Below are 19,120 nucleotides of genomic sequence, written 5' to 3'. Positions count from 1 at the left end.
CTATAATTAAACATTGAAATATTTGTACTGTCTTAGAAAGCATTTTGTTCTCTAAACCAAATCACAGACTAAGACCTGAGGTTGGGTACCTGTATTTCAACTATTAAAGTAGTTTCCCTTTCAAATCTTTTAGCTGCAATTTCTTTTCCCTTAGAAATATATCTGTTGTTAAAAATATTGTAACTAATAGCAATTTACTGCTACCAATATTTGTCAGGAACCATTCAAAGTATTTTAAGTGTTTGAATTCATGTACTTCTAACAATACACCTTCATGAAGGTGCAATTATTATCCCTGTAGGATGAAGGAACTTGAGCACAGAAAATTTACATGATTTCTGGATGATTATATAGACTCAAGAAATCTAGCTTCTGGGTTCGTATCAGCAGTCACTATACCTACTCCATTTCCTTAATACTCTTGAACTTTACTCATCAGGAGACAGTGAGAAATAGCAAAACCAAACAAATAAATAGTGCAGTTTTTCCTCATATATTGTGAATGCCATCCTAAAATCTTTTCTGAGTACTATTGTACATGTGTTTTTAGTATCTCCTAAGAAAAAGCAAAACCTTAATTTTTGGATATAAATATTTGGATTAAGTGTGTTCGTTATTCATAGGATTCTCTTATGCATAAAGATAAAGCATATATATTTTCATCTGAACACTCCTAAAAAGAAAATACATAATACCTCAGGGTCTAATAGGAATACTGAGTTGTTGAAAAAGAAACGTCACATTTTCTGCACAATAAAACTTGGAAAAATACATCACTACTCTTCCAACAAATTATACCTGTAATAATGCCAGGGAAATGCAATGTAATAAAAACTTCTATGTATGAGATATGGAAGAAGAGAAGCAAAATTCTGATACTGAAATCTAAAGCAATATACTCAGGCTATATACACACAATATACTCAGGCTATATACACACAATATACTCAGGCTATATACACTCAATATACTCAGGCTATATACACGCAATATACTCAGGCTATATACACGCAATATACTCAGGCTATATACACGCAATATACTCAGGCTATATACACGCAATATACTCAGGCTATATACACGCAATATACTCAGGCTATATACACGCAATATACTCAGGCTATATACACGCAATATACTCAGGCTATATACACGCAATATACTCAGGCTATATACACGCAATATACTCAGGCTATATACACAAAAATCATAGACAGCAGTTCTTTGGAATCACTTTTTCCATCTTACAAAAAATAGGTATCAAACTTATCATTTACCTATTTTAGTTAAGTACCATACAATTAAAATTTTGGTTATAACTATTTAACAGATGTCTAATAAAACTATGCACCTGATGCATGTTATTGAACCTGTCAATTATCTGGAGAAACAGTTTCTAATTTAGTTTTGAATAAGAGAACTTAACAAGTCTATCTCTCTTTCCAAGCATGTCTCCTACAGATTTAGAAGCATATTTTGAGTCAAGTTTTAAGACTATAGATTTTGCAAGGCAATGTGTAAAGCTGATTTACTTGGACGTAACTTTGGCAGAGATCAATGCATGCAGAAGAGGTATTTAAGATTGCTAACATGTAGGAGCAGTAATAAGCTTTATTTTCAACTACCTAAGACTGATAAAATTAAGTATAATTATATTAGGTGTTTCTCTGGGAGAAATATCAAAAATTTAGGGATACAAACATATAAACTTAAAACAATGCAACATGGGATACAAATACATGTGACAAAGATGACATATTTCTAATGTCTTAAATGAATAAATTTAGTTACTGATGGACTTATTATGTCTATTTGGAAGATGGAGTTTCACCTGGATATATATAGCTAGAGATATAGATATATCCTTCACAGGTGGTTCAGTAAATTACAGGACTATCTCAAAGGTTGAAGTGGTATTTCAGTAGTGTGGCTGATGATTTTTTTTTTCCACCAGGATTATAGCTAGGACTGGGTACCAGCACTATGAATCCACTGCACCCAGTGGCCATTTTCTCCACCACCCCCCATTTTATTTGACAGGACAGAGATAAATTGAGAGGGGAGGGAAGCCTGAGAGTGAGAGAGAGAGATAGACTCAGGGGCTGGGAAATGGTGTGTTTGATTAAGCTCACATAGTACTAAGAACAAGGGCCCACACAAGGATTTGGATTCTAGCCCTTATCTCCTCACATGCAGGGAGGATGCTTCACAAGCGGGAAAGAAGATACACAGGTATGTCACTTTCTCTCCATCACTATCTCCCTCTACCCTCTCAATTTCTCTCTGTCCTATCCAATAAAATGGAAAAAAAATGTCCACCAAGAGCAGTGGTTTCGAAGGGCCGGCATAAACCTCGTGGCAAAAAGAGAAAGACAGCTGCAGACCTGCTTCACTACTTGTGAAGTGTAACCCCTGCAAGTGGGGAGCAGGTGCTTGAACCCGGGTTCTTGCACATGGTGATACGTGCGCTTAACCCGGTGCAGTACTGCCTGATCCTTTGAGGAAAAATTTTAACCGATCCCCCACCCATGTATTTCAAGCAATGGCCATCCACTAGAGATTCATTTAACTCCTGCTCATATATCAAGCTTTGAGCAGCACAGCCATCTGTCATGAGGAGGTAAGGAACTCTACTTAACTCTTGGAGAAGGGGAAGTCCTTGCTTCACTACCCAAACTCACTCTTTTGCTAAAAAAGTATTTTTGCTAGATTAGAAATTGTTGTCCTCATCATGATTTTTAATATGATCTGGAAAATAGAGAAAAGATGCAATAAAAAGTATGAGACAAAAATAAAGATTACAGGGGCCGAGGGGTGGCCCACCTGGTTGAGTGCACATGTTCCAGTGCCCAAGAATTTCGGGTTGAGCCCCTGGCTCCCGCCTGCAGGGGAAAAGCTTTGCCAGTGGTGAATCAGTGTTGCAGGTGTCTCTCTGTCTCTCGCCCTCTCTATCATCCCCTTTCCTCTCAATTGGCTATCTCTATCCAATAAATAAATAAAGATAAAAATAATAAAAATTTTAAAAATTCAAATCACTAAGGTGTGTTTTTTTTAAGTCATCCTTTAACCGTATCTTCTTTTTACTGAGCTAACCTCTGCAATCTTAATATAAATGTGTGAAGTAGTGGCAAAAGAAACAGTACCTGGGTATTCAGCTGGACTGAAAACTTTGGGATTAATTGGTCTTAAAGTCATGATAGCTCATAATATAGGTTATTTCTAGTAGGTGCTGTCCTTGATCTGCCTAGAAATATTAAAAATTATGTATATCTGGGTATTGACGTCTTAACAACTTCTTCACCTGTTTCTGAACAGAACCACTACTTGAATATAGGGTTGTCCAGAGAAAACTGAAGTTTAACACAGGCTTTATTACTCTATTTGCATAAATAAAGTTGGGCTTTTTGACCAATACAATAATTATTGCAACACAAACTTATTGAAATGTTATCTGACCCTGCTATTTCTGTTACTCTTATTACTTACAAAAGTAATAATAGAAACTCTTCCTTGATTCTCTAGTTGTCTAAGTATTAAAAAGTCAATAGAACAAATAATACCCATGAAATAATCATATATTCCTGAGACTTAAATACTGAAGAATCTAGTGTCATCAAGTAATTTCTCTTCATCCATGTGGAATTTAGCTGGAAACTAGAAATGAAATCAGAAGGCTGGGTAGAAAAGTTTCAGAAGATCACGTCTCTCTCTACAGTACATACTTTAACAGATTGTTGCCCCTCTTTTCATAAGGTCTTTCCTTAAGGACTTCTGAGCTACAGAAAAATCTTTTACATGGGTAAGTTTTTAATGTTTTAATCATTCAAATTTCAATTGCCATAATACAAGCATCTTCAGATCATTATCAGAGGAGTTAAGTGCCTATTAATTATTTAGGCTGTATCAGCTACTTTCAGGAAAATATTCCTTTTTTGTTTTTAGATTTTTATTTACTTATTGGATAAAGAAAGAGAGAAAGTATAATACAGAGAGACACCTGCATCCCTGCTTCACCACTTGTAGAGTTTTCTCCCTGCAGGAGGGGAACAGGGCTTTGATCTAGGATCCTTGCTCACTGTAGTGTGTGTGTACTTAATCATGCGCACCACTTCCTGGCCTCACAAGGAAAATATTCTAATGAATTTCACTGAGAAGTTTACACCACGTAAATCTTAAGATAAGGATGGTGGTATATCATACTACACAAAGCTACTAACAGTCTTGGAACATAGACTTACACTGACTGTCATATAAGATAAGAGGCCTGATAAATGTTAATTTTCTCCCACCGACATAGTCAAGTAAGGCTGCTTAAGACAAGTGGTCTTCATATTGTGTGTTATGTGTGAAGTTTTCATCAATAAAGGTGAACATGCATTCTGTTTTTATGTATCTATACACTGTAATGGATCACTTTCTTACCATATGCACATTACAAAGACTGCTTAAGTATGCAAAAAAATCAGAAAAATAAACTTAAAAGGAATGAAAAAAAAAAAAGAAGTTTACTTTAGACAAAATAAGATAAGTGGGTATTGCTAACTGGGAAGAGAAGTCCCAGTTGTGAAGATTTGCCTTTGTAACCGAAATTTTTAACTACAATATATATTAATCTTATAAACACAAATGCCAAAATGCCCACAGTTTTAACCACAATATAAATGACAAAACTGATATATGGAGAAGTATGCTATTTTTCCAGGTTTACAAAACCCGTGAGAAGGCCAAGTTAAAAAAGAGAACTATATTCTGGAATAAAAGCTAATGATCAATATCTATTATGTTATTCTACCATAGGCACAAAAAAAGTGTTTGCTGCTTTGTATATCTTATGCAACTAAAATAGTTTACTATGACAATTAAAAGTTATAAGCACTGTGCTTAGAAAGCATCTCGCTTTTGAAGCCTCTAATTGCAAATAATCTATAGGTCACAAAGTGAGTATGAGTATAATTCATAAATGATGACTCATATAGGACTTGAACACTAATCTAATATTCACTGTGCAAATATCCACAAAGTAGAGCAACATATGTCATTCTTCATAACTTATTTTACAAATAAAAAAATCTCTCCTATTTTAAGAAAGCTAAAGAAAAGTTTATGTCCATCTAATCAGAAAAATGTATTGATTTTCTTCTATGCACTAGGAAGTATGCCAGTAATGGTTTCATATTGTTCCCATTAATTTAGCCAAAAGACACATGATAAAAAATAAATAATAGTTATCCAATGAAAAAATGAATGGCTTTGAAGGCACGAAACAGATCGTACCCTAGTATTTTATTTTAGCACCATTTTTTTTCTTTTAGAGTAAATGATGTGATCAACCTCTTTGAAATGTGACCCTACTTTTTAAGCATATTAACACTTTATTGCTTCTGAGACAATTACACAAAACAAACCTTAAGTAAAGATACAAATCTGTGTACAAAATTCCCATAGATACTTCTACTGTTCCTACACCTAAACAAGAATCTCTTAAACATATCAATAACTTACCTTTTCCTCAAAATATATTGATTTAAGTACCTCTCTTATTTCTTTTCTTTAATTTATACCAAGCTGGCAAAATGTCAGTTTTAAAAAGAATACAACTAACCCATGTGTATTAGCAAATAAGAAAACAATTATTCTCTCAAGTTGATTAACACAGATGTTTTGATTCAGAAACTGCAAAACAGTAAGGGTCCAGAGGAGCAATTGATTCATTGTCTAACTACTTACAGGTAAAAATACCACCACATTACGTGTCAGAATTAGTGCTTCTAACCTTGGGATCCACATTCCAAACTGTTCTTGAACGTGAGGAACTCTATTTCATAGTTATTTGGAAGTATGCTTTTCAACCAAATAATTCTAGAAGAAACCACAGAGAACTCAGATTCTGGTAATTAGACATTTTAATTTAAACTTTTTTGTGTGTCTAATTAACACAGGAAAGTGGCATTACTTGAATTTTGGCAATTCCTTGGAACTCACTGATTTCTGGTTACTAAATTTATAAAGAAGAGTTAATATTTACTCTTATTTAAAGGATCAAGTGAAATAATTTATGAGAAAAACATACATTTAACTTACACACCCAGTCAGGGACCGTCTAATATGTCAAACATCTATGAAAAAGCCACAAAAATACATCAGTAGCAGCACAGGAGACTTTAACACCCCATTCAAATAGACAGATCATCTAGGCAGAAAGTCAATAAAGAAACAAGAGAGAAAATATTACAAATTCTCTAACTGCCTAAACCATAGCTCTGAGTATATATATTTTCTTTAGTCTAAGTATTTAATGTTTCGGATGTGTACACTGATCAAATTCTGAAATGGAGGAGTTCCTAGAAACATAACCTTCCAAAAATGAACCAGAAGGCAACAGAAAACATAAACAGATCAATCACAACTAAAGAAATTGAAACAGTTATCAAGAACATTCCCAATAATAAAAGTCCAGGACCAAATGGTTTTACTAATGTATTCTACAAAACTTTCAAGGAATAGAAAGAACATCTACTTTTGAAGTTCTTTCAAAAGGTTGAAGGCACAGGTATATTACCTTCCACCTTCTATGAAGCCAATATCACCCTGATTTCAAAAGCAAGCACACGAACACGCAAACGCACACACACACACACACACACACACACACACACGAAACTACAGACCAATATCTCTGATGAACATAGGTGCTAAAATATGGGGTAAACTCCTACTCCACTGGTTTCAGCAGTGTATTAAAAAGATTATTTATCATGACCCAGTTGGATTTATACCAGTGCTGCAAGTCTGGTTCAATATAAGTAAATCAGTCAGTGTGATCCACCACATGAATAAAAGGAAAAAAAAAAAACGCAGGATTATCTCAGTAGATGCAAAGAAAGTCTTTGACAAAATCCAACATCCCTCAAGATCAAAACATTACAAAAAATGGGAACAGATTGGGAAATTCCTTAAAGTAGTGGAGTCCATATATAGCCAACATCGTACTCAATGGTAGGAAGCTGAAAACATTCCCACTCACATCAGGTACTAGCCAGAGCTGCCCACTATCAACATTACTATTGAATATAATGATGGAAGCCCTTGCTGTAGCAATCAGGGGAGAGCAAGGTAATAAAGAAATACAGATTGGAAGAGAAGAAGTCAAACTTTCACTATTTGTAGATGATATGATAGTATACAAGAAAAACCTTTTTAAAAATCCAGCATAGAGCTCCTGGAAATTTTAAGGAAATATAGTAAGGTGTCAGGCTAAAAAATTGACATTCAGAAGTTGGTGGAATTCCTCTATGCAAACACTGTCAGAAGAAGATATCCAGAAATCAGTCCCATTCTCTATATCAGCGAAACTAAATACAATACCAAGGAATCAACCTAACAAAAGAAATGAAAGACTTGGATATTGAAAACTATGAGTCACTATTCAAGGAAATAGAATAAGATATATAGAACTGGAAAGATATTCGTGTTCATGGATTGGAATAATTAACATGATCAAAATGAATATTCCACACAGAGTCATATAGATATTCAATGTAATCCCCATCAAGATCCCACCATTTTTTAAGAGAATAGAACAAAAACTAGAAACATTTATGTGGAACCAGAAAATACCTGGAATAACAAAAAAAAATTGAGGGGAAAAAATAAAGAACTGGTAGCATAACACTCCCAAATCTCAAACTACATTATAAGACCACTGTAATCAAAACTTCCTGTTACTGAAACAAAATTAGACACACTGACCAAACAGAATTGAGTGGAACAGAATTGAGAGCCCTGATATAAGAACCCCACACATACAAACATCTAATTTTTGACAAGGGGACCAAACCATTTACTAGAAAAATGGCGAGGTGATGGGAAAATTGGGTTGAAATGTGCAGAAAAATAAAATGAACCACTACATCTCACCAGACACAAAAAATGTCCACGTGGATCAAAAAAATGGATGTTAGAGCAAAAACTAAGAGTCAAAATATTGGTGGGACCCTTTCCCATCTAAATTTCATAGGCATCTTTAATGATATAAATCCAATTGTAAGGAAGAAAAAAACAATAATAAACCAATAGAACTACATTAAATTGAAAAGTTTCTGTACAGAGAAAGAGACCACCAGAGGCCACCAAACAAAGAGACTCCTCACAGAATGAGAGAGCTTTACATGCCATACATCAAACAAGAGGCTAATAACTAAAATATATAAAGAACTCTTCAAAATTAGCAACAGAAAAACAAATGACCCCATTTAAAAATAGGGAAAGGATATAAAAAGAATAGTCACCAAAGAAGAGAAATAAAAAGCCAACAGACATATGAAAAAGTACTCCAAGTCATTCACTATAAGAGAAATTAAAAATAAAGACAATAATATACTACTTCACTCCTGTGATAATGTCATATGTAAAAAAATGATAGCAGCTGGAAGTGCTGGAGAAGTTGTGGGGGCAAAGGAACCCTTCTGCATTACTTGTGGAAATGTAAATTGGTCCAATCCCTGTGGAGAGCAGTCTAGAAAATCTTCACAAGGCTAGCAATAGGCCTTCCTTATGGGGATCTCTCCTAAGGAATCAAGCACATCCATCCAAAAAGATCTGTGTATACCTATGTTCATAGTAACATAATTTGTAATAGCCAAAGTCTGGAAGCAACCCAGGTGTCCAACAAAAGAGTGTCTGAAAAAATTGTAACATATATATTAATTATATATTATATTACATATTAACTATAACACACACAATGGAATACTACTCAACTTTTAAAAATGGTTAATTCACTTTCTTCACCTCATCTTGGATGAAGCTTGAAGGAATTATGTTAAGTGAGACAAGCCAGAAAGGGAAGCATGAGTATGGGATGATTTGACTCATAAGGCAAAAGTTGAGAAAGAACAGAAAAGGAAACACAAAGCAGACTTTGGATTGGGTTTGGAGTATTGCACCAAATTAAAAGACTAGGGTGGAAAGGGTAGATTTTCAGGTCCACTGTAGGGGTGTAGGGGTAAGGACATGGACTTTTGGTGGTGGAAATGATGTTTAAACTATACTTCCATAAACATATAATCTTATAAATCACTATTTATTAAATGTGAAAGAGGACAAAATAGATTGAAATGTCTTGAGTTTGTTTTTTTTTTTTCCAGTGTTATTTCACCAGAGCACTGATCATCTCTGGCTTATGGTAGTGTGGGGAATTGAATTCGGGATTGCAGAGCCTCAGGCATAAGAGTCTTTGCATAACCATTTGCTGTCTACACACATCATCTAGAGTGCTTTAAATGCCTATAATTCAGTTCTGAGTATATTTTCCTTTAGTCTAAGCAGTTAAAGTTTCAGATTTGTAAACTGATTGAATTCTGATATTGGGCTTAAATTCTGTTTTTTTTTAATATTTATTTATTTTTTTATTCCCTTTTGTTGCCCTTGTTGTTTTATTGTTGTAGTTATTATTGTTGTCGTAGTTGTGGGATAGGACAGAGAGAAATGGAGAGAGGTGGGGAAGACAGAGAGGGGGAGAGAAAGATAGACACCTGTAGACCTGCTTCACCGCTTGTGAAGCGATTCCCCTGCAGGTGGGGAGTCAGGGCTTGAACAGGGATCCTCATGTTGGTCCTTAAGCTTTGCGCCACCTGCGCTTCACCTGCTGTGCTACAGCCCGACTCCCTGGGCTTAAATTCTTAAAGCATATCTAAAAGTAATTATTTTTTCAAATAATAAAAATCCTAGAATCTTAGATCAGGTCAATAAGAATCAACTGGGCCTATCAGTATCTAAGATATAGTTATTTATAAATAGCATTAAATGACATAAATCATGTAAGGTCTTGTATGGTATAGTAAATCTTAACCATGGGATTTTCAAAGCAAACCACGCTGCCCAATAACTTGATTATAGTAATAATTACCTATTTTCACCTTAAACTCTAAGACTGCAAGAAGATTCCCAATTATCTTTAAAATCCTTATTTCTCCCAGTCCTGGAACTCCCAGGACTTTGCTTGTGTTTCTTCATGCTGCTCTTCTTTTTAAAAAATATTTATTTACTTATTCTCTTTTTCTGTTGTCCTTGTTGCTTTATTATTGTAGTTACTACAGTTGTTGTTATTTGATGTCATTGTTGTTGGATAGGACAGAGAGAAATGGTGAAAGGAGGGGAAGACAGAGAGGGGGAGAGAAAGATAGACACCTGCAGACCTGCTTCACCACCTGTGAAGTGACTCCCCTGCAGGTGGGGCGTGGGGGGCTCGAACCGGGATCCTTATGCCAGTCTTTGCGCTTTGTGCCACGTGTGCTTAACCTGCTGCGCTACCACCCGACTCCCTCATGCTTCTCTTCTTGATCCTCTACCCTGTGATACTAACTCCTCTGATCTCTACTAAATCAGTGCAACTAGTACCACTACGCCACATTTACCTTTGGACTGTATCCAGAGATGCCAAGCCTGATATGTTAATCTTCCAACCCCAATAATCAGTTGAGACCTTTCCTAACACATGGGAGTACCTAGTTTCATTTCCAGTGGTACTTTCCCTAACAAAGTTAAAGACCCTAGATATAGACTAGGGCCTAAGGGACAGGGTACATGTACACATGTATCCATAAATTAGGGGAAATAATATATCTCAAAGTGCTCAGTAGTCTGCTGTGATTAGACTTAGAACTAATAACCTCATCAAGTAAATAGAAAGACCTAACAAAGATACCATAAAGTGTCTAATCAAATATTTACTACTAGGCCTAGACACCTTTCTCTCATACTCAAGTAATTAAACACAAAAAAGTGAGAGATATCCCTTAATCTTTTCTGACAGCAACAGCATTAATGTCATTCCTTTGATAATCTCTAGAAGAAATACTGTATACAGTTGGCTAAGAGATATACTGGCAAAAGTATATATATCAATTAAAGGACAATTATTGTCCCCTATGACAACCTCGATTATAATCATCAAACAAGTAACAAACAAAAAAACCTCAAGGTTAACTTAGATCCCACTTAAACCCTAGGTCTATTCCCTCCCTAACTTAAGGCTAGATCCCATAAAGCCAACAATGGTTTGGACACAACAAATGACACTCAGTGCTTTAACAACTGATAGAAACAGAGAGGCCAGGCAAGGTGAGATTAGGAGAGAAGAAAAACAGGAGAAAATAAAAGGTATGAATGGAAGTGCGTAGGAGGAATCCAATCTGGGAGCACACTGTGGACATTTTGGGTTTCTGTGATGACTCATTAAATAAAACCCTGAGGTGAAATTATTCCTGTTGATGTTGAGAATATATTATAGTCAGTTTTCTTCCTGTACATGTATATAGACTATCAAGTAGCCTACCTTAATTTAAAAAAAGGAAATGTTTTATAACAAATAAACAATTATGTATTTTCTTTTATAATAAATGAGAACATTATAAGTTGAAAGTTATTTTTATTATTTTTATTTATTTCCTTTTGTTGCCCTTGTTTTATTATTGTAGTTATTATTGATGTTGTTATCGATATTGTCGCTGTTGGATAGGACAAGATTGTATGGTATTTACTATACAATATGCCAGTTTGTCTTCTATTTGTGATGTTCGCTCTTTGTTTTATTTTTTTATATTTATTTATTTATTCCCTTTTGTTGCCTTTGTTTTATTGTTGTTGCTATTGATGTCGTCATTGTTGGATAGGGCAGAGAGCAATGGAGAGAGGAGCGGAAGAAAGAGAGGGGGAGAGAAAGATAGACACCTGCAGACTTGCTTCACTGCCTGTGAAGCGACTCCCCTGCAGATGGGGAGCCGGGGGCTCGAGCCGGGCTCCTTGAGCCAGTCCTTGCGCTTTGTGCGCTTAACCCACTGAGCTACTGCTCAAGTCCCTATTACTAATATTTTTATCATTACTGTTATCATTGATGTTTCTTGAGATTGTTAGAAAGCAGCTATTTCATTACTTCTAGAGAAAAATAGGTCAAAGAACATTTTGATTGACTTGACCACAAAGGTCCATGAGATAGTGATGGCTCCTAGGAATAATGTAGCAATCTTTAATAGCAGGTTCTATGTTCAGTTCTGGAGCTTGGTATTTGTAAAAGTGTTCTCATTTAGTCATTCCTAAAACTTTGGAATCTATTATCATCTTGCTTTCTTTTTCTTTCCTTTTTTTGTCAAAAGATCCTGTGACTCTGAAAGCACAGGAGATATTTCTTTGCTCATCTCTCTTGGCAGAGTTTGGAACACTTCTTTAAGCAGACTATGCCATCTAGAAAAGAAAAAAGAATTTACTGCTACTATCCTGGTACAAATGATGCAGAAATGTTATAATTTTACACTTCCTACTGATGTTAAAGTTTATATAAAAATATACTAACTATATTTATTATTTTTTAAAAAAAATAAACAATTAGATAGTTTCCACATAGAACATGAACTTCAGAACTAATGTTCTAGATTAAGGTTTGCTACAGTTAAGAATGTGTGGACACTATCTACTAGCAAGAAAACAAAATAACAACAACCAAAAATAAGGTTTTGTCAAGACATCATTATGTCAAGATATGGTGTTCAAATTTAATCAGCTAGGGGATCTCTGTCCACAGATTTTTTTTTTAAACTTCTCCATGTAGGAGGTCAACACAGATACAATGGCTTCTACTCAACACACTGCCTTGTTACACAGCATATAGAAATTAACCCACATTAATAAAATCCTGAAGCACATCCATTGCTATGCACAATCTTCACATTTGTGAAAAATTTCTGTATCATTTCAAGTCTGCTGTGTTTGATACATTCTAAACTATTATGCCTCAGATACTGATATTTTTGCTAGCAAGGAAGAGACAATATTGTCATTCTCTCTGCCTGTGTGTATGTGTGTGTGCATGTTTGTGTGCACAAAAGCCACACAAACAAATATCTGTACCTAGAGCCCTATAAAAATGTACTTGCATATAGGTCAAAAATAGCTCTTACACTTTAATGTATTAAATACAGGATTAGTAGTAAAATTATAATCAATTAGAGTTTTTATTTTGTTTTGTTTTGTTACCAGAATACTGTTCAGCTCTGGCTTATGGTGGTGTGGGGGATTGAACCTGGGACTTCAGAGCCTCAGGAATGAGAGGCCATTTGCATAACCATTATGCTATCTACCCTCCACTGCCATTAGAGTATTTAAATGATCTATTTCCCATTTATTTATTTGAATTTATATTGTGTAACTGGAGAAATAGCATAACTGATTATGCATTGGACTATATCATACTTGAGGTTCTTTGTTCAATCCTGTGCACTTTATATACCAGTATAGTGCTCTGACTTTTCCCTCCCTCCCCCTCCCTCTCTCTCAGCCTCATATGAAACTCTCATAAGTAATAAAATAAATCCTTAAGAAAATAAACATTCAATACAATTTTAGAGCTATTAATTAAAATAATTTATATCATTTTGACTGAAAAGTAATCTACTATTTGCTTATATTTTAGGCAAATCAATATGGCCATATTTAAAAATATATATTTTGGTTTTTTTTATGAGAAAGTGGGAGGGAGGAAAAAAAGGGAAAGAGAAGGAGAGGGAGAGGGAGAGGGAGAGGGAGAGGGAGAGGGAGAGGGAGAGGGAGAGGGAGAGGGAGAGGGAGAGGGAGAGACCAAAGCACTATTCATCTCTGGTAGAAGAGGTGACTCAACCTGGGATTTTGAGGGCTCAAGCATGAAAGTCTTTTATGTGTAACCATTTTAGTATCTTCTCCTGCCCTTGTCTATCTTTCATATGAGAATAAAACTGTGAAGCTAAGCACAGGTGGACCCAATATAATGTCTTGCACTAGAGAAGTACGTTAGCCACCAGACAGACTGTCTTACCACATATATTAGCTTACTGGAACTGAAAGACCTTTAATCAATTCTAAGTGTGCTGCCTGCTGCAGTTCCCACTGTAAGTGATACAACAATCTCTTGGAGAGTGCTTTGGAACTTTGAAGACAAGAACAATACTTTCTTTGGTGGGAAATTTCCTTTTATTTGCTTTTTGATTCAACCAGATAAGGTCTTAGCTATTATTACAATGATCTTTCTCCAATTTGACAGTCCAAATTGAGTTTTGAAACTTATTCATAAGGAGAAATATACTGACTTAATGTGTATTTAATATTGAGCTTGATGGTCATCTGAGACAATATCACTTCAACTTAGCGAGTGAAAACCTCAGTCCAATGCCACAGAGTTACAAATAGATACCCCGGGAGCCAGGCAGTGGCGCAGCGGGTTAAGCGCACATGGCACGAAGCGCAAGGACCAGCATAAGAATCCTGGTTCCAGCCCCCGGCTCCCCACCTGCAGGGGATTCGCTTCACAGGTGGTGAAGCAAGTCTGCAGGTGTCTTTCTCTCCCCGTCTTCCTTTTCTCTCTCGATTTATCTCTTCCTATCCAACAACGACAGCAATAATAAACAACAACAACGACAATAAACAAGGGCAACAAAAGGGAAAATAATAACAAATAAATAAAATTTAAATAGAGATACCCCGAGACTTCAAAAAGGCTTCCAGTGTCTCAACTCTTACAAAGAGTTCCCAAAGTCATGGGAAGTTATTGAAGGCACACTAGCTGTAACCAGTGAGTCCGTGTGGGAAGTGTGCACTGTTCACCAACTCCTTGTGTTTAGAGGCTTCCGATGGCGAAAGGTGAAAGCTGCTCTGTCGTCAGATAAAACTAGTGACTTTTCCTATGCCTTTTTTTTTTCAATTAAAAAATCAGAGAAAGCAACTTTGCCTATGTGAACAGCAGCAAGTTGAAAGAGACAGCTATTGCAATGGCTAAGAACATGTGATCCCGCTTAGCACCTGCCTCTGACCTTTCTTTGTAAACTTGGATAAATTTAACTTTTGTGAGCTTCAGTTCAATCTTTATTAAAACATGAATAATAATGGCCTCTTTTTTAACTAGGACCTTTGAAGACTGGATAAAATGGGGCATGGAATGAAACTTTTTGCTTTATTCTTAGTACAGCTTGTTTCAATAAATGATTGCCACTATTGATGTACAAACTGTTTTAAAAAGCACTCAGTTATTTTCTCTTCCTATTCAATACCATTAAGATATGTCAGTTTCAGTAAAGTTCTGGAAGTAGAATCAATTCTAGAAACTGGGAGGACTTTTTCTGAGCAAAAGGAACTCCCAATCTAGACTGTACCTGACTTGATGCCTTAAGACCAGTCTATAAGTAAAGTACTTTATTCAGGTCAAAGGCAGTTATGAAAAAGGATAGGGACTAATATTTCTTGAATTCAGCTATGATGGCTGGTTTATTTTATGCTTTAATCCCACATCTTAAAATGTAGGTGTTGTAATTTCTGTTCTGTGGGAATTTATATTGAAAATATGTACATTTTATTATATACTTAATCAGAATCATACATGTAATATGTGTTGCATTAGGTGGCCTGTCTAATAGGTCAGTCTAAGTGTAACATCTAGGTTTATCTCAATAGATTGTGTTGCCATTTTCCTGCCATAATTCAATGTGACTTAATTTCAGTCTCTCTTGTGATCCAAATGATAGTTGTTTTCCCTGTTGCAAGTGTCTTCATGGCCCATGGTTAGCAATTTAAAGAAGGCTTAACTTAAAGAAAGATAAAGTTTATATTGGTGTCACTTGAGACCCAGGAACTGTTTTCTCCACAAATCCTTGTTCATTTCACCTGTTTACGACAGTTAAATTTTTGATCTAAAATAGCAGAGAACACTTGAAATATGTGCTTTGGACCGGTATTTACCAAGAGGTGACTTACTCCTGCTGCACTTTTGTATATTAATTACAAAGGTCTTCAGAAACTGTGTTATAAAGCAAAGAGTCATTATGTTGTTACTATAAAGCATTTTACAGACATGTTAATTCAAACTATATTTATTCACTCTCCAAAGGAGATGTAAAGCTCATTCTAACCAGCTTCAAAATGAGTCATTCCAAAAACTTGGTAGTGCATCTTGTCAGTACTTAAATAATTGTGTGTTAGTGCCTTCTCCAATTTTCTAGGGTTTCTTTATTGGTTTGCCATGCATTTATATTTCAAGGAGATACTCTTCAATCCAGTTTTATGGAAACCTCTTTCAACTGTTACCCCTAAGACATATTGTCATAAGTGTTTCACTAACTCCATGACTTTTCTTCAAATAATCAGTCTATAGTTTGCCTTGGTAATGAGTTGCTAGAATATACTTGAAAGACTCAAGTAAACATAGTGAATTTGAGCTATTTTCATTCTTGGGAACGATTTAACAGATGTGATATATTTGTTACTAAAGGCATATTTCAAATGTATTAGGAAGCATTTTTATTTTTAAAATTCTAGGTTAGTGCACTCCCTTTAAAGATAGTGTATATACCAATGTGTCTGGCAAGCTCACTTCTCCAGAGGCCTACCCTACTAGGAAAGATAGAAACATATGGGGTGTGAGGGGGTGTATGGACCAATCTGTCATCACCCATGTCCAGTGGAGAAGCAATTACAGAAGCCAGACCTTCCACTTTCTGCACCCCATAAAGAATTTTAGTCCAAACTCTGGGTAGGGTAAATGTTAAGGAAGATGACCAGAGGACTCTGAACTACAATTCCATCAATACCCAGAGAGAGAAGAGGAAAGGGAGGGAGGGAGAGAGAGAGAGAGAAAGAGAGAGATTGAGAAAATCTACTTGTGAAAGCTGATAAATTACAAATAATTATTTTTGACAGTGATAAAAGTATATTTATCTGCAAATTAAAAAAAGATAGTGCATATGTAGAATTTTAAAAGTCTTATCTTTAGTTCAATAGATTGCATCCCTTATCATGAAAATATTTTCCTTGAAACATTACAACTGGAATGCCTATGTAGTCAGTGCTAGCTGATCTCAAATTGTTCCATCCTGGAAGTAGGGCCCAGAGATTAACTGGTCTCTCCTAGACAGAGGTAATGGATCCAGACATGAATAATTGTTGTTTAGCACAAAATGACAGTGCATTAGCAATACAACAACTAGGTTGAAAGGGTTTAAAGATATTACAATCTTTCTAATGTTTTTATTGTGAAATCTTTGCTACCCACATTTTCCTTGCATTAACTCCTGTTATCTTTTGACAAAATTACCCAAACTATGGCCTCAAGATCCCTTGTGAAAAATAGAAAGATAAAAATGAATAAATCAATTAGTTATTATAAGTAAACAGTAACTTCATTTTCCTTTTCTGTGGGTCCTGGGTGATGGACCCATAGACATATGTATGTCACATATATTTTTCTTAAAATGAAATATTTTTTAAATTTTATGACATATAAGAGAAACTTGTACATATACTGCTATCAACAGAGCATGCAATGACGATTCCCCTCCCCACCACGTTTTTTGGGCAGTGTCCATCCCTCAACACAGATAACCCTCACAATCATCAAATACAGATTCCAGAAACTGGAAATGCTAAACCTCCATATTTCACTCAAAAGATGGCCTAAAATGGATCATTATATTTCAGTAACAGTCTTATAAATCTTTATGCAACCAAGGCTCTCATTAATCATAGTCTTAATGACTAAAAAAAAAAACATATAATTTCACAAAGCCCGTCCAATACATCTCTTTTCTACCTACGATTTAGTAACACACTTGCTTAAAAATGTCTTCCTCATGCCACAGACCTCAGTGTTTGGAATCACTGCACCTGCCAATCTTTATAACCCTCCCATAAACTGTTCTTCCCTTAAACAATGCATTTTGGTGAGGTAGAGGTTTATTAGGAACAATCTACATGCTAATTGTTTTGTCTGTAATACAGGTCAACACAGAATAAATGTCCATGTGTAAATTATGTAAAGTCAGATGGTGCCACCTATTTTAAATATATATTGCATATTATAAATATATCTATATGTATGCATGCAGTTTGCATGGGTGTGTACACATAATGTTTATTAACCATAGAAAAATCCATTTGATGATGCCGAGAGAGAGGCAGACCCAAATTTAGAAGCAGATGTGAACACCATAGTAATTACAGTAGGAAAAGGAGTGGTTGAGTTATTTGTTGATCTGGTATTAGAGGCCATCAATAATCCCAATACTTTCTAAACATTCCCAGCCATCACACACCAAGGTGAGCATTTGGATTCTCATCAAAAGCTTATAGAGTTCTAGACACATACTCTGAGGCTGAAGTCACAAATGTCCCCAAATCAGCATCATGGCCCCTCTGGGTCTTGCACACAGTGCATACAGGCACAACAGGAGGCCCAGAAAACTAGCCCCACACTCACTCACACAGGTACCTCTTCCCCATAAGCTACCCTGAAACCACCACACCGCTAGTGGAGATCACCAAGGGTTTGCAGGCAGGCACAAGCACACTGGGGGATGGAGGGGGGAGTTCCGGAGAAACCTGGTGGGGGTGGGTGGGGGAGCGAAGGTCGGGCATTTGGGGACAGCGGCGCGCACCAAGCAGGATCCTTAAAACCATCAGGGACCCAGATTTGCTCTGGAGCTGCCCGCAAGATCTGCATTACGCCAAGGCACTGGGCCAACTTACCTCCACGAAATAAAAGCAGGGCAGAAGGGTGACGCTGTCCTTGATTACTTTACCCTTTGGCCTTTCCTTCGTCGACATCCCGGCCGCCTGCCCAGGTTTGTGTCCTCCCCGGGGCGAGGTGTGCTGGGCGCTACCGGGGAGAGCTATTCCCTCCAGCCGCAAGCGCCCGGCGCTGATGTCACATTCCCCGCGGGCAACGCTGGAGCCAGCGCGCTGCATGCAGCGCCCCCGCCTCTCCCCCGCCCCTCTTTGCAGCAACCCAGCGCCACCTGAGCCTACAGGTCCTCTTCCTCCCTACTCTGGTTCCTGCTCCTTGTTTTTTTCTCCTAGAAAGTCAACCAGCTCCCTCCTCCAAGCTGTTGCTGCAATGGCTTCCCTTCCCTGTCACCCTCCCTCTGCTCTCCTCCGCCCTTGCTTGGCTTTCATGGGTGTCAGAACTTGACGTCAAGAATCTGGGAAGGAGGATGCACCCCGGATTCTGCAGCAGTGAGACTAAAGATCCTTGGATACCCTCTGCTCCCTGGAAAGCATCTTACAGGGTTACTATAAAAAAGGTAACTTCAGAATCACTGGAGAGTAGAAG

General features: G+C 36.5%; 1 protein-coding gene across 1 annotated transcript in view; it reads right to left on the bottom strand.

Annotated features, from left to right (window-relative positions):
- PLPPR4 (phospholipid phosphatase related 4) overlaps positions 1-18,886 on the bottom strand; it is a 58,180-nt gene extending 39,294 nt beyond the window's left edge. Inside the window, exon 1 of the mRNA XM_007526966.3 lies at positions 18,538-18,886. Within this exon, the coding sequence (XP_007527028.1) occupies positions 18,538-18,756 (219 nt within the window). The 5' untranslated portion in view covers positions 18,757-18,886. The remainder of the gene's footprint in view (positions 1-18,537) is intronic.
- Positions 18,887-19,120: the final 234 nt, after the last annotated feature.

This window comes from Erinaceus europaeus, chromosome 11 (assembly GCF_950295315.1).
Source record: "Erinaceus europaeus chromosome 11, mEriEur2.1, whole genome shotgun sequence".
Taxonomy (NCBI): Eukaryota; Metazoa; Chordata; class Mammalia; order Eulipotyphla; family Erinaceidae; genus Erinaceus; species Erinaceus europaeus.
The sequence above is the reverse complement of the archived record's forward strand: the minus strand, read 5'-3'. Positions and strand labels throughout refer to the sequence as shown.